Source organism: Phoenix dactylifera, chromosome 1 (assembly GCF_009389715.1).
Source record: "Phoenix dactylifera cultivar Barhee BC4 chromosome 1, palm_55x_up_171113_PBpolish2nd_filt_p, whole genome shotgun sequence".
NCBI lineage: Eukaryota > Viridiplantae > Streptophyta > Magnoliopsida > Arecales > Arecaceae > Phoenix > Phoenix dactylifera.
This window is the reverse complement of record NC_052392.1, coordinates 7464389-7480039: the sequence shown is the minus strand read 5'-3', so window position 1 is coordinate 7480039 and position 15651 is coordinate 7464389. Positions and strand designations below refer to the sequence as shown.

Sequence of the window (15651 nt, the reverse complement as noted above, 5' to 3'; positions counted from 1 at the left end):
ATGCCCCCCACTCAGATCAGGGGCGAACTCGTAGAATCCTGCGGATGGAGGTGCTCTTCCTCGGCTCCCCGTTGACGCCGTAGGGCAACCCGAGCCGAGCTCAAAGGGCGACTTTGTAGATGGCACCTGCAGTTGCGAAACCCTTGGGCCCTCGCTAAGTCCTGCAAAGTGCCCCGAGGCAAGCTCCGGGGGCGACTTTATAAAGTCGTCGGCATACGACTCACGCTGCCGGGATATCAAGTGTGCGCCGAGCTTCCTAGGATACTTCAGAGACGTCTTGGGAGAATTTCGGAAGATAACTTCATTAGATTATGGTCTAAGGGAGAAAGCCCTAACCTGAAGGAGGCTAAGGTCCTTTCTTGGGGGGAGTAATTTACATCTGGGGTCACCCGCCTCGAGCCAGTGAGCGCGGCCTCTTCTCGGCCCCTTGGGGCCAGGGCAGCATCAACGTAAGATTCATAGGCGGGGTATTGGTAGCGCCCGCACCGGGGCGTCCGTCGTCGGATCCGTCAGACGAACCCGAAGTCTGCCCGTCAAGCTCTGCTCTGTTGGTTGACCCGCCAACAAATCGGCTCAGATGGCCTTGGTGGACGATTACTTCAATCTTATCATGAATCTTATCATGGAGCTGATAGCAATCCTCCGTGTCGTGGTCGTAATCTCTATGAAAGCGACGGTATTTGCCTAAGCGCTTCTGTGACTTGGATGATCGCATCTTCGGAGGAGATTGGAGGTAGCCGCAACCCTCAATTTCCGTGAGGACTTGGGCTCGAGAGGACGTAAGAGGAGTATACTCCTCAAAACTTCGATGGGAGAGATGTCTCCCAGATCTCCGAGGAGACCTGCTCCTCGATCGATAACACTCATCGCGGAGTTCCGCGATCTGATCCCAAAGCATTTGGATTTGTCGCCTCGCTACCTTGACCTTCTTGTCGAGTACAGTGGTTGACGAAACTCCAGCCGAATGAAGGGTTTGGATAACCACGGCCAAGGCTTGGACTTGCTGGGCGAGCAGGTAAAACTACTCCGGCTGGATTTAAGAGATTTGGTCTGTAGGGACGTGCGATGCCGGAGGTGGACCTTGGAAAGAGCAGTCGGGCGCTGATTCCCGACTGCTCGACGTGTTTGGGGCCTCTTGGCTCATTATCCTTGTGATCACGACTCAAGCCCTTCCTCTAGCACCAAAAATGTTGTGGTTCAAATTCGGCCCGAGGGTGACCACGCCGGTGGAGTCGAGGGAGCCGCCAGTGGTTGAAGAGAGAGACGGGAGCCACCTCCTGTGCGACGGCCATGAACCTGCACAAAGCCTCACCGGTGAGGTTCCGGTGAGGGCCCTCCGACGATCAAGTTAGAGTGGGGTAAATTTTGCCCAGCCAAAAGGGTCCCTTAGAAATTACCTAACCGAGCTATTTATAGCCTCGGTGGAGTGGCCCAGGTGACGGAAGTACTATCAGCCCTCATCATGAGGGGGCGTGGCTCTGAGCCGGATGGCGCACAGCTCAGGCTGGCTGCTGATGTGCAGTACATCCCGTTCTTAAGAACGGTAGAGTGTTGGCAGTTACGGCAGAATATGGCCGGAGTAGTCAAGGTGTCGTTTAACTGTTGTTGGCCGATTATGGAGACATAACATGGTAGTGTGATGAAGTACGGGCACGTAGGTGGGTGTAGGCCCGCAAACGGGTGTGGTCGTTGGCGAGGCCGAGCTCGTTAAGTAGTCGCGTCATGTGTTTAACGAGATTGGCTTGGCAGGTGCTGGAAATAGCTCGGCTTGGTCGGGGAGAGCTCGAGGGTTGGAGCGTATCGCTGGGGTCGGCGCTCCGAGCTTGGTCGGGGCGGGCCGACGATTGTCCGGATGTACTCCAAGCTCGATCGGGGGAGTCGGCGAATGTCTTGGGTCAAAGTAAAGATTCAGCCGATTGTCGTTGATGTTTACCGGACCGAAATTGGGCAGCCTTTTAGTTGTGAGCTGGACGATCCATTTTTCCCTCTATCAAGTGGGTTGCATTGTAAAGTAATACCAGCTTACAATGTAAACACTCAAGGAATTTATCTCCAAAATATTTAGAATAAAAAAATCTAAAATGATTGGAGTGGGACCAGATTAGCCATACTTATGAATTTTTAATCTTACATATAGGCATAACATCCAAGCTGGAGTAGCTCAGCTGGTTAGAGCGTGTGGCTGTTAACCACAAGGTCGAAGGTTCAAACCCTTCCTCTAGCGATTAAATTTTTTAATCAAACATTTATCTAAAAATATAAATATTTTTATTTCTTAAAATAAATCAGAACACCAAATTTATTTTTTAAACCAAGCATCTTTCTGACAAGCTTAAAATAAAGGGTTTTTATTTCCTAAAATAAATGAAAATAACTTTCTTGAATTCAAATAAAACAAAATAGATTTAGAATAAATAAAATGAACACTATATTTTGTTTTGAGCACTTTTATTATAATTTAAATATTAATTATTATTTTCTTCATGTATTAAACTATGTCATCTATTAGGTCGATCAGCACTTATCCATGGTCCCATGGAGGGAATCTACTTAGAAAAAAACTGCTCTCTGATTTACCTCTTCAAAATACATATTTTTGTAAGGAGAAAAGGACATAAGAGTATTAATTTTTAAAGATATTTATAAATATTTATACTAAAATTTAAAATAACAATAATAATAATAAATAACTTATTACATTATTACCATAATTATAATTTAAATTAAACAATCATTCTAAAATGAAGTAATCAAACTCTGTCCCTTCCACTAAATCAGCTTATCAATGTCACAAACACCAAATATTATGTATCTAATGAAAATAGAATATTGAAACAAAATATAGGTTGAACGGTTCCCCCAAAAGGGAGCCGACCTTCTAGGAACCTCATCAAAGAGGATCCTAATGAAATACTTAACAAATGGATACCTTTTAGAAACTACCGTAACTACCACAAAGAACATTTATAAAATAAATGCCTATAATATATAAAAAAAACACTAATCCTTCAATCTAATCATAATTTGGAACTAACATTTGTTAGATAAAATGAGCCCATAATAACATGCCTACACTAGAAATCACATTAGAAAACATAGTAAGGCCAAACCTGTCCTGAGAGCAGATCATGCATAATTGCATGACGCATGTCTAATGATACAATTTGTTATGAACACATAGCCAAGAACTAATCTCTTAGGAGAACAATTGATATTATGTAAAAGGACTGCTTATAAATAGTGGCCCTTAAGATTTTTTTTTTCTTTTAGAGAATCAGAGGTTCTTAAGATTCCAAGATTCATTAAGATTCCTGTGGAGGACTTCAGTGAAGAGGAAACTGACCAATGACAACAGGAATTTCCCCTCATTGTGCCCTATTTTGTTCAGGTCATTCAACTCTGGTTAAAAATATTGCTGTCATTTCCTACTTGCTAACAGGAATAGATTCCTTAGTCTCTGGATCACTGATATACTTATTTAAAGTAAGAAATCCGGAAATTAAAAAAAGCTTTATTCCAAAGAAAGCTTAAGTTAGTTTCATATTTTAGAACTGGAAACTTGTAAGTACAAGGCAGGAAAGAGCACAGGGGCAGAAAGCTCATGAAGTTCTGTTAGCCTCCATGGCTATGTTGTGTTCCTTTACAGAATCACGGATATTTAAGTTTGCATACTGTTACAAAGATTAAAAGAAAATAAACACATAAATAATGTAAAATATAAACAGAAGAAAATAACATGCAGGATACAAAATTTTCCGCCAGTACTCTGTAAATAGCATTTACCAGTGCAAAACTGAAGCAGTCCGCGCATAAATCTCACACGACTAATGAACCTAGTGTTGAAAGCCGCACTTCTAACAGTCAAAACATATTCATAGGATCCTCACCCATTTTCTCCAAGTCTTCCTGCGATAAGAGTGTCTTTCTGCCACCAGTACCTGCCTTATCATATGGTTGGGCCATCCTTCGAAGGAACTTCACAAAAGCAAAAATAAAATTGAGTATTATAAAATATACTTAATAAGATGGACCAATTATCACATATTTTAAGATTCCTCATTGACATCTTTAAATAACAACTTTGAAACTATGAAAGAAGGCTGGGCAATAAATTCTTCAGAGAAGATATAACATTTATGCACAACAGAAAATGCAAATGCAAGCCAGGTTTAAGTTGTCAACCAACTGCTGAGTTCTAGAATAAATAATTATGAATAATGGCAAAGACATTAAATTTTTTGAAAGCTCATTCTCAATGGAAATACAACTTTAATAATCACATAGAAGTCGCCAACCAGTGAGAGTAACTGAACTTTCATTTATAACCATGAGTTTGACATCCAGAATCATCAGGCTAGGAGCAAACATTCGAATTTCAAAAACAAAGCAGAAATCTTACAAAAGCTTCTAAAATCAGATTATTAAAAAAATCGATAAAATATAGACTTAAAGAATGTTAAATTATTGATATATTAATATATATTTATCTACCGGAGATGTCTTTAACAATTAACGATGGCAATGAGATCATCACAAACAACAATAATTAACATCATATTATCCAAAAGTTTTCCTTGAATAACTTGCAAATTGCTCATGAATAAATCAAAAAATTCATAGAAAATTAAATACTCTAGATGAATTCAATTACCTCAGAATAATTTGAGCAATCATTCGGGCAATGAACTAATGAATTATTCAACATGATACAAAGTATATTGACACCTCAAGGCTATAAAAAGGCTTCTATCCACCTAACCATAAAGGGATCACAGCCAAATGGGACTTACCATCTAATATGTGAGTGAGAAAATCTCCCATAAGAGGCTTTATATATCTCAAAACTCTTTTATTATCACTAGCTGGCTTCATTAAAAAAGAATCCAAGAGAACATCGTACATTGCTTCAGATAGAAAATTAGTTAAGTAAATGGATGACAGGTATACGATTATGTTCTATTAACTTGGGGACCATAAGGCTAAGACATTATCTGGGAAAATTGCTCTTTCAAATGAAGGGCGGAGGGAAGGAACTATAGCAAGTCTGGTGGACATCTGATGTGGAGGAGGTTCTAAGCTTTCTTAGAATGTTCAGTCTAATGAAAGAAAAAAACATCAAAACCCAAGTGCTCTAATGCCAAAAGAATGGAATAAGAAAAATCAAACAATGCAAGCAGGAATTAGCTTGGAAATATAAATGCACGAGCTAGTGCAGAGACTAAATAAAGAATTATCTTGGGAATATAGAAAGCATGAACCAGCACAAAGATTACATAACACAGTTCAAATGATGATATTGTTTATTTATGCCATTGAATGCATAAGTTATGCCCAAAGAACACACCTCACGTGCTATATGCAAAGCCATGTCTGTGCTAAGGTTGAGGTGTGCATCATGCAAGTGTGACAATATCCACCCAGGCAATTTAGAGCGTTTGTCATGGCGACTATATCTGCATATAAAAATTCGTAACATCAAATAAGATAGAAGCAAACAACTGTGAACATTTGCACAGAACTTCATTCTTTAAAAAAAAATCCTTTTTTCAACATCAGGATTTGCAGAAATGCTACTCTTAAACTTCATCACAATTCTGTGCCAAAACACTTAAATCACTAGCTATAAACAAGCAAGCTTTCTAAAGGGTTCTCTTAGCGGATTCAAATCATCATGATTATTGTTGACAACTGAATCAAAATTGTTTAGGTATTTGTAAAAAATTGAATAATAGCCAAGGGAACTCTCAAATACAAAATATCCCTCCATCTATACAAAATGCTGAAGATAAAATTTAATTTATATTATTTATTGTGTGTGTGTGCATGTGTATATATGATAATTTAAGCCTTTCTCTGATGAGAATACTAATTTTAATACAAAAATGAAACCATAAATAGTCAATATTCTATTTTTCGGTCCTACCACAGGATGTAATATAATATTTAGTTATTGCAAATTCAAAGTTAAATGCTCATAAAAACACATTTAGCAATACATTTGTGAAGATCGACTAATAGATAATGGAACAGCTGCTCCATTCTTCTTTACCTCTTCTAGTTGACGCAAGACTTGGGTAATAATTCATACTTTCAGAAATAAATGACAATTAAATTCCCACCACATACAAATTTTGTTTACCTATAAGCATGACACACTTAGCAAGATGTTTATAGTTTTCATCTTATAAAGTGAACCATATGAGAAATATTAGGCAACCTTTTCTAGAGAGAGAGAGAGAGAGAGAGAGAGAATCTTAGGCAATATTTTGGGTTGCCAAAGAAAACTAGAAGGGTTAATTAAGTCCCCTACCAGAATGACTGTCATTTTACATCTGATATCTTTCGACTGAAACTTTAATACCCATTTCTTGAATTTTCATGGCCATATTATAATTAATCCCTGGCCTGTTCATGCATAAAAACCGTAAATAACTGTGTTCAGAAACAAGTCTGTGTCAAAACACAAGCCCGTGGACAAGGACTAAACTAAAAATGCTAACTCTGTACCGGCTAAAAACAAAATGGCAGTAGAACAAACGACTAGGTGTCAAATTTCCCAAGCTAACACTTACACAAGTGATAGATGTAAACTAAAGCAGCATTACCTTTTGTCAGCAAATATCATCATCCCATAATCTGCCTTAGAGCGAATTACTCGGCCAACACATTGCGCAGCTTGCCTCTGCAGAGTAAAATGCCAAAGATGAATGCCATGATTTCTGATAAGTTTACTGGAAAGGATAAATGACAGCGACAAGATTGTAGCATGCCAATTAAAATCAATGATGGACAACCATACCAACGCATCAAATGTCAAAAAATCACCCTCCTTTATCTGGAAAGTGTTACGTAAGTACTCTAACCTGGCAATCAATATCCTACAAATGAAAAATTTAAACAAGATGAGCCATATAAATCCCTAAAGATCATAACTAACTAGACAATTTGTCCTAGAAAAAAACACTAATTTTAACCATAATGCCAAGCAAGGTCCGCCGTACCGGCACCGGTCGGCGTACCAGTGGCGGCCCGGGCCGGTACGGTATCGGCCCGTACCAGTTCTGTACCGCTTTCTGATTCCACGCTGATCCAACGCTGATCCCGTACCGGCCCATACCGGTCCCCTAATGATAAGCTACCGGTACCAGATTCCATGCTGATCCGGTACCGGTCCCAAGCCAAACCAGTCCGTACCGGTCGATACGGACCGGTTCGGCAGACTTTGATGCCAAGTTAAGTATGCTGAATATTGCAAGTACAAAGAATTAAATAAGATATGAACACAGCTCTAGAGATTCATTTATAGCATTTCAGCTTGTAATTTTTTGCTTTGGAGCCACATATGGTTCTCTATCTCAAGAGTGTCCCGACCTTGCCTGGGCTTTTGACAAATCTATGGCAACCTTGGAGGATTGCTCTCAGTTGCATGACCTTAAACTGTGTAGTTGGTAATGTTGGTCTCTGTAACTGCCAAATGTTCTGGGTTTTACAGTAGGCTGCTCTATTGCACAAACCAGTCTATACAATTCAAGTCAAATAAAGTGTTGCTCGCAAAATTTACAGAGACTCTGATAGATCATACCATCACTCATGAAGCTGATCATGTCTAGATAGAGTTAGGCTTGTTGGTCAAGTATTTAATTGCACAGTGGAACAAAAAACAGATCTTAGAAGGAAAAAACAAAAGCTCACCTGCTAAGAGTGTACTGGAAAGGAACACCAAACATAATCACTAGTCTGCCATAATGTCGATCAAAATCTATACCTTCAGCCACTTTTCCCCTGAAATGGTGCATACACGCTTAGCTTCAGCAGGTTTAAGTAACATACATTTAGCTAACTCCTTATATTAAGCTTTTTCTTTGGAAATAGTCTCATATTACGTATGACAACCAGAGATTGTGATTGTTCAAGGACGGATAGGAAAAAGTCATTTTTGCAAGGGGTAAAAACAGAAAGGAAAGATTAGCAGCATTATTTGGCTGCATCTAGTAAAAACATTCATTTCAAAGAAAGTGACCTAACTTTGAATATGCAAGTCAGACTAATAGAATGTGCAAGCACAGATGACAAAACCAGAATGGTCATTTACAAGGCTAAAAAAAGAAAAATAGTTGCATTGCATCATCTTGCATCTTAAAACCAACACTAGGACGTTCTGCTGTCCTCAAATAAGTCCATCTTGAATGGCAGGAAAGGCCATTTTTTAAGCAATATGATTCATTTTAAAAGGCATACTGTTGAAGTCAGACTCTGCAGGAAGTGAACTCCTGCTTTTACAGTTGTAGATTCAAGATGAATATTTTCAATCAACATTATGCTCATGATCATGGGCCAGAAATGTGACATTTTATTTCTTTAAAGATCCAGTTACGCATGATCATGCATCTCCATGCATTGATAAAACATCTCAAACATATAACCCCCCACTATGATGGATAATTATCTTCCATCCCATCATTTATCTACACTTTACAGATATTAGTTATTCAAAGGTAATAAACAGCGGGAGACAATATCAGCAATAGAGGAGAAAGTGGAGAAATTTGGTGATTGCAGTAGAAGTTAGGAGAACAAACAAGGTGGTGATGACAGAAATTTAGGGTGGAGAAACTTTTGTTTGATTTCAGTTTTCCGGGGTTTACTGCGAGTTTTATGGCTTTCTTTTTTTTTCTAGTTTTTGGTGCATATTTTGCTGGGGAACTGAGAATAAAAGATCCAATTTCAAACTTTGAGGCCCTAGATTAATCGTGAGGTCACAAATCAAGTTAATAGTGCCATTGAAGCAAGTTCAGGAGCCGTGGGGCCCTTTTATTGGGCCAACCCACCAAAAGAAAGAGAGAAGGAAAATGGATGGACGGTCATGGGCCCCCCCTCTCTCCAAGAGAACGCTAGGAGCCAAGCTTAGCTTTCATCTTCTAATCTCTCTTTTGCTCAGAATTCTGTTCCTTTCTGCATTCCACCTCTCTTTCTTGCCTCCAATTAATCTTATCTTTCTTTTTCAGGCTATATATGTGAGATATGCAGCTCTTTCTAAATTTCATATTCATTTCAGCATAAGCAAGTTGCTGCATCAAGTCATCATTATAATATAAAAAAGTTAACTGATGCCACTAATGGAGAGATAAAGATGGAGGTATTATTGGATAATCAGTCACCTATGTCAAATAAAATACCATTTGATATTTAAATGTAAACTTTCAAATTAAAGTTCCAGGTTGAAAACAAACTTACAATTTCCCTTACAGTTAAACCTGGAAATTTAAGCTTATTTAGTATCATCGCTATATAAATATAATTCTACGATGTGATTTCATATTATAAATTACTAATATCATGCAATACAGAAGATGTCTAAGATAATGTATGATACTTGACTTTTGTAAGTCAGCTCAAAACTTATTAATAGTTCATAGAATGTCTATAAACTAGTAATGACAGCTTAACTTATTAATAGTGCATAATGTATTTTAGTTTGCCAAGTGAGATTCTTTCAGCAAAAATGAACAAGATGAACCTCTCTGCTAAATCCCATTGCCAAGGGTTGTGGTTGGGGTGATAATTGATGTTGTTCTAGGAGCTAAAACTTTCTTAATATGAATGCATAAATCCACATGACTGAATTGAGCAACTCCAGTTCATGTCATCACATGGTTATACATAGTAAGATCATGAAAGCAGCATCAATTTTGACTGTGGTAAGATAAAAGTCAATAGTAAGATCAAGCGACAAACATGAGTCATGTTACACGACTTTTTTCATGCAGCAGATACAATGCCAACCCCTGTCATTCCAACTGAGTCAGACTCTGAAGCACAAGAACCATGATTCTGCACAGACAAAAGGATTTTACTCGTCGAACCAAAGAACATATATCAATCAGTTGACATACTCCTGTCAATCCCCTTGTTTGGCAATCCACCATTATAATTGCACGTTTTGCATGGTTCACATTGGTTATAATGATGATATAAGAACAGCAGAACTACGCTCAGATCAGTTGACGGCCAAACTGATGCATTTTAGAAAGAATGTTATTAAGACAGAAACAGTACCTGGCAACAGAAAAGAAGACAGCACCTCTCCCGCAATCACAAGCCCTACGATAATTATCAAGAGCCAAGGTTGTCTCTACTACATCCTGAGTTTCAATGAAAACTAGCTTGTGCTGCATCACATCCTGCAAAAACAAGTGATAAGTTTTATACTGAAGCATGGTTTTTCTTTTGTAGTATCACATGCATACAATAACATGAGGGCCCACAATAAAGAAAGTAATATTGCAAGATAAAAGGAGGAAAATAAATGAAGTACTAAGAAATAATGTATGCATAAAAAAATGTATAACTAGTCCCATGAACATTAATGGAATGAATAAAACTTAGGCTATTAAGCAGTTCAACTATAGTCTCCACAAAACAGATTCTAGCATCCATGGATGAACCAGATAAACCTGCCAGGAACACAAATACTTAAGTACCCTAATAGTTAGCTAGCCTACTAAAGTCTCGCACCTGCTTTCCCATTATCATAACCACATAAATGGGGTTTATCATCTGGCATTATTAACAGCCACCAACCATGATAGCTTTTCAGAACCACAGATAAAGTTCTCCAACAATATTTGGCATGATCTCATTAAATATATTGGAGGAGAGCAAAAAACAATTTCAATTAAAAGAAAAAAATAAAATCAACAAAATAAAAAAAACAACATAGAAACCTTACATTGTGTAATAGTGCACGCACGTAAAATATGGAAAAAAAGGCACCTAAATAATCTTTCAAGCTTTAGCTTATCTTAAAAATCAATAATTTACTCTAATCATCAACTAAGTAGTAGTTCAGTGGTCACACCCCTTGCTTGTAAGCAAGGGTCAAGGGTTTGAGTCTTGAGTGGTGTTATCCCTCAAGTATTTTGGCCCCAAATTAATTCTGGGAATTTTTCTGACAAACTCGACCAGAAATTCTGGGTTCAAGTTTTCGACCAACCTAGGTACAAATAGGTGGTAGAGGGACGGTGAGGTTGCTCCACAGTGACCTAAAAGTCACTGATTCAAAATACAGAAATAGCCTCTCGACATACGGGGTAAGGTTGCTTACATATGACCCTCCCCAGACCCCGCAATGGCGGGAACCTCATGCTCTAGGCTGCCCTTTTTCTAACCAAAAGAAATCTTGGTTTTCTTACAAGAATTCCTCAGTGCTAGTTTAATTGACATGAGCTATAGGATAGTTGAGGTAACCTCATTAAAGCATTCCATTATAAAATAGAGCTGGATCCATAACTAAAATTTGTCAAATTTGCAATCTCCTGTCATTGGACTATGTTTAGAATAAAAGCTCACATCACTTTTCAGTTTTCATATTCTTAAATAGCATTCAAGGATAATACATGCTTGTAGAAGAACAAGTATCTCAAAGACTGAACCATATCTTGATCTTGTGGAAAGTTTTATTCTCTTCTTGTTCACTATAACCAGCTGAGTGGAGAGTGCAATGAATGTTCACAGACAACAGATTGTTTTAACTTCTTAGGTTCTATTTTCACATAATAAAGAGATGGATAAGGATGTCTAAAATAAGAGTTTTAAAAGGTTGCAATGTGTTTTCAAGGTGTTCACAGTTGTTGATTTACTATCTGATTTAAATAATAATACTTAACTATATAACCAACAAGCTCTGGGCAACATCGAGGATGAAAGGTCATAAGACAATGCAATTTCAGTGAGAAGTTCAAAGTGGGTGTTTCACGAAATTAGGCAAGATCAAGCTAGACGAGAATCTTAAAAAAGTAGCAAACCATTGGAGATGGTTGGCCATTGGGAAAAATAAAAGGAGAAAACAAAAACAAAAAAAGTCCAGGCTACTGTAAGGAGCTACTGATATTCAATTAAAAGGATCAAAATAAATGTGAAAGAAGAGGGAAGATTTGGAAACGATTAGGAAAAAGGGATCTGGATGCACTCTTTTGTTTTGGAGGATTTGACCCTCGAGAGGAAACCAGATGGTAAGGAGGATCTGTTATGTCAATCCCAAGGTCTGCCATTTTTCTGTTTATACTCATTGATGTCAGCAGAAACCCCTAATGAGCTACATGTGAAAATTCCCTATCATTATTCAGCCAGTATAGTCTTTGTGCTGAAATGGAGGAAGCTGTGGTATGATTTTCTCAAAAACTACGTGACAAATAAGCTGAAGAGTATACCCATAGTAAAGACAGCAAAAAACTACCTGTAAAATTCCCATTTCGTTCCAACTGTTGACAATACCATCCATATAGGAGTAACTGACGAAGAAGCAGACAATGCCATCTGGGACAGCAGCAACCATTTCCAGCAAGAGCCGTCCATAGTTCCTCACAACACCAGGATCACTACGCATATCAAACTTAGTACTCACAGGTAGCTGATCGCTGAAAATTAGAAAATGCAGTTTATTTTAGAAATTTGGCATAATAATATTAAAGCAAGTAACCCAAAGAAGAAAGCTTTGTATGCATAGTCATATGTATGTGAAAAAGAAAAAAATTGAGAACATGTCGACACTAATTTTATCAAAAAAAGCTTTTCTGTGCATACACATATCTTGCAAAGTTTCACAAAAAGAAGCAAGAATTTTATAGGCAGATTAGCCTCAGATATACTAGACTTGATGATATGGAAGGCCAGCAAAAAAATGAGCTTGTTGTGTAATACCTTCCCCGAGTCAGAACCATGGGACAGATGCAATCCCTTGTCAACGACATCGTGAAACTCCGACTTATGACTGGATTAAAATTCAAAAGACGAGGATAAAGATCAATAGGGCTTAGAGTTCCAGAAGTTATAATAACCGACTGGAAGCGATCGAAAACAGGCTTTATGGCAAGTGAGGCATCATGACAGCTAAGCTGCATCCCAAAGGTGATGAGTTAATAAGTCGAGGGAAAAAAATGTCAGTAGATGATATATTGCAACATAATAGGAAGCAGCTCAATGGCACACCTGCAACACAGGGTCTGGAATATGAGGCATTCTCTCATCAAAGGGTTCGATGATTATAGAAAAACCTTGCATGTATGTTCCAACTAGTGTTGCAAAGTCGCAGATTGTTTGAATGTGTAAGAATTCATCTGTGTCAGTTATTTCAAGCGTAAGCATGAGAGAGTGCAAGCGGTCATAGCAGAACCGAAGCATTTTCTGATCTATTCCAGCTTGTGAACTGACTGAAGCAACAAAATCAACAGGTCTTTCTGTCTCAACATTCTCAGTTTGCAGGCGCCCTTTCAGATATTGCACCAGTCTTCGTAAGACAGACAGGAAATGCTCAGCCCTCCGGATATTTCCAGGCACAGCCTCCTTCAAAATGTCATCAGGCAAGGCAGGATTTGAAAGCCATGCATCCGTTACTTTTCAAAACATAACACAAATGGATAATATCAGCTGCAGATGGTAAAGTTAAAAAAGAAGCATCCAAGCAAGAAATTGGAATAGTAAGAAACAGTACATACAGGCAAGATTTCCTCTTTGTGCCAAACCCTCTACAAGCCGGTTGTATTCTGCACGCAGTCTGCTAGCATCTGTGGCTTTGAACCTTCCTACCAATTTAAGCATCCATTAAAGTGCGTAATCATTAATTTCGAAAAATAGAGAGAAAAATCAAGAACAATGTAACATTAAAATATCAGTCAAAGAAACCAGTTCTCTGATTATCTATTCATGTAAACAAGATTCGCGAATGACGAGTTTTGCTTTATAACAATACTGTTCTTGGAACAAACTAGCGAAGAGTGTCAGTGAATTTCTAAGCTGAGATCTATCAATCCCCATTCCGGGGGTTTCTTGCCTTGCCTAATCAAATTTGGGCTAAAGGAAGCATCTTTCATCGTGTCTTAGGCGATCCCAAGGGCTTGAGACAAAAAAGGAAGCACATTGCTAGCCTAATAGCTCAAAAGATGCGATTTTTTGTCCGCCTAATATCAAAAGAAAGATCTAGTTCGTTTTACCTATCGATCTCCTGGGCCATGCGGTGGAGGTTGCGGGTGGCCCCGTCGAGGGTCTGGCGGCGAACGCTGACGCTGAGCGCCTCAATGCAGACATTATCTATGTTGTGCGCCTCATCGAACACGACGACACACTCCCGCTGCATCTCCCGGGAGATGATCCCGGCGACCTTAGGGTCGAGCAGGTACTGGTAGCTGTACACCACCACATTGGCATACCGGATCATCTGCCTCGCGAGGAAATAGGGGCACCACCCCTTTTCGCGGCCGAGGGCGCGGAGGTCGCCGAGGGTGTAGACGCCGGGTGGGAGGAGGACGGCGTCGGGGCCGGAGGAGGCGGCACGGTCGTAGGACTCGAAGAAGGAGCAGGTGGGAACGGCGCCGGGAGGCTGTTCGGCGGCAGCGGCGCGGACCCAGCTGGCGGTGAGGCGGCGGCAGGCGGAGTCGACGGAGTCGCGGGAGGCGGAGGAGAGCACGTACGGGTTGACGCAGAGGTTCTTCCGAGAGGAGAGTCCGAGGGCGAGGGATCGATGGGTGGGGGGGAGATGGGAGTGGAGGAGGCGGAGCTCGGCGAGGGTTTTCTCCATCTCGTGGACGGTGCGGGTGCAGTAGAGAAGCTTAAGGGGAGGGGAGGGGCGAGCGAGGGCGTAGGAGGTGATCAGGGAGAGGAGGGCGACGGTCTTGCCGGTGCCCGTGGGCATCTCGAGGAGGCAGTGGCCGCGGGCGTCGAGGGCGCGCTTCAGCTCCACCATGTACTCATACTGCTCCGGGTAGATGTAGTCGTAGGGGAAGTACACCGTCACGTCCTCGATCTGGAACTTCATCTTCGCCGGCGGCGGCGATCTTACTTCGCTTGCCTCTTTCCCTGGAGCTCACGCCTTTCCTCTCGAAAAACCTCCTCTCCGATGGGTTGAGGACTGGAAGGGCTTTTCATAGGCTTGGCTCCTCCCAACGTGGGGTTTGAGTTGGAGTTATATCTGAGTTTGGACTTTACCCGGGAAGGACATGGTTTTGGGTCCATCTTCGAAGAGGATCCGTAAAAAAAAAAACCTACTTTAGTTTAGGAGCTAACTCTGCATCCCAATGAGACGGTATATGTTTATAGAGAAAAAAAAAAAAGTAAGATTTATTTTTACATAAATACTTTCTTAAAATTTATATTTATTTTTATATTTTTATAAAATATTATTTTTATGCAAATACTTCTAATATAACGATTCTTCTAATACTGTTAATAAAAACCATATTTATTTTAATTAAAAATAAAATAAAATTTTGAAATTAGATTTTTTGTCCTCCATCACAATCGTCTTATAAATGTTTTTTTTCACACATCTATCCATTAAAGATATTTTAGTCATTTTAATTTGAAACCGTGGTATTGGTATATATACAAAAATAAGAATAAAAAGAATAGAATCGTAAAACAAGTGTTTTACGAAGGTATATATGCAAATATCAATTTTGAAAGGATATTCATATAAAATCCGATATTTAGTAGGATATTCATATGAAAAAACTCAAAAATATATGGTGCTACAAACTGAATGATATCATATATATATAGTGAATTATTATAGTAAATGATTTTTTGATATTTTGTCTATTTTATTTTTGATTTTCTATATTTATGCTAGATTGATATAATAAATTCTATTTATCAAAT

The 15651-nt window shown here is 39.2% G+C and overlaps 1 protein-coding gene and 1 non-coding gene across 4 annotated transcripts; one reads left to right on the top strand and one right to left on the bottom strand.

Annotated features, from left to right (window-relative positions):
* The first annotated feature begins 2150 nt into the window (after window positions 1-2150).
* On the top strand, window positions 2151-2224 carry TRNAN-GUU. Its single transcript has one exon. It is a non-coding gene; the product is annotated as a tRNA-Asn (tRNA).
* Window positions 2225-3499: 1275 nt separating this feature from the next.
* Window positions 3500-14932, bottom strand: LOC103718149 (general transcription and DNA repair factor IIH helicase subunit XPD). Of its 3 annotated transcripts, XR_005511363.1 has the most exons (12): window positions 13989-14929; window positions 13494-13576; window positions 12988-13391; window positions 12700-12893; window positions 12236-12416; window positions 10057-10181; window positions 7693-7782; window positions 6800-6878; window positions 6606-6682; window positions 5345-5453; window positions 3784-3975; window positions 3500-3671 (listed from the first exon to the last, which is right to left on the bottom strand). XR_005511363.1 is itself a non-coding variant. In XM_008806830.3 (11 exons), exons 1-11 carry the CDS (start codon window positions 14807-14809, stop codon window positions 3862-3864), a joined length of 2277 nt encoding a protein of 758 aa, XP_008805052.2. In that variant the 5' UTR covers window positions 14810-14929; the 3' UTR covers window positions 3511-3861. The 3 variants fall into 3 exon arrangements, 1 of the variants encoding a protein (XP_008805052.2); XM_008806830.3 differs by having other exon boundaries at window positions 3511-3975; XR_005511364.1 differs by lacking the exon at window positions 6800-6878 and having other exon boundaries at window positions 3511-3975; window positions 13989-14932.
* Between the last annotated feature and the right edge of the window lie 719 nt (window positions 14933-15651).

Excerpts from the sequence above, each read along its gene's own strand:
- LOC103718149 (XM_008806830.3), bottom strand. The coding sequence starts at position 14,809 with ATGAAGTTCCAGATCGAGGACGTGACGGTGTACTTCCCCTACGACTAC. Across the intron at positions 13,392-13,493 it reads ACAAAGAGGAAATCTTGCCT|TAACGGATGCATGGCTTTCA; the intron begins GTATGTACTGTT and ends TGTTTTGAAAAG. Across the intron at positions 12,417-12,699 it reads ATGGTTCTGACTCGGGGAAG|CGATCAGCTACCTGTGAGTA; the intron begins GTATTACACAAC and ends TCTAATTTTCAG.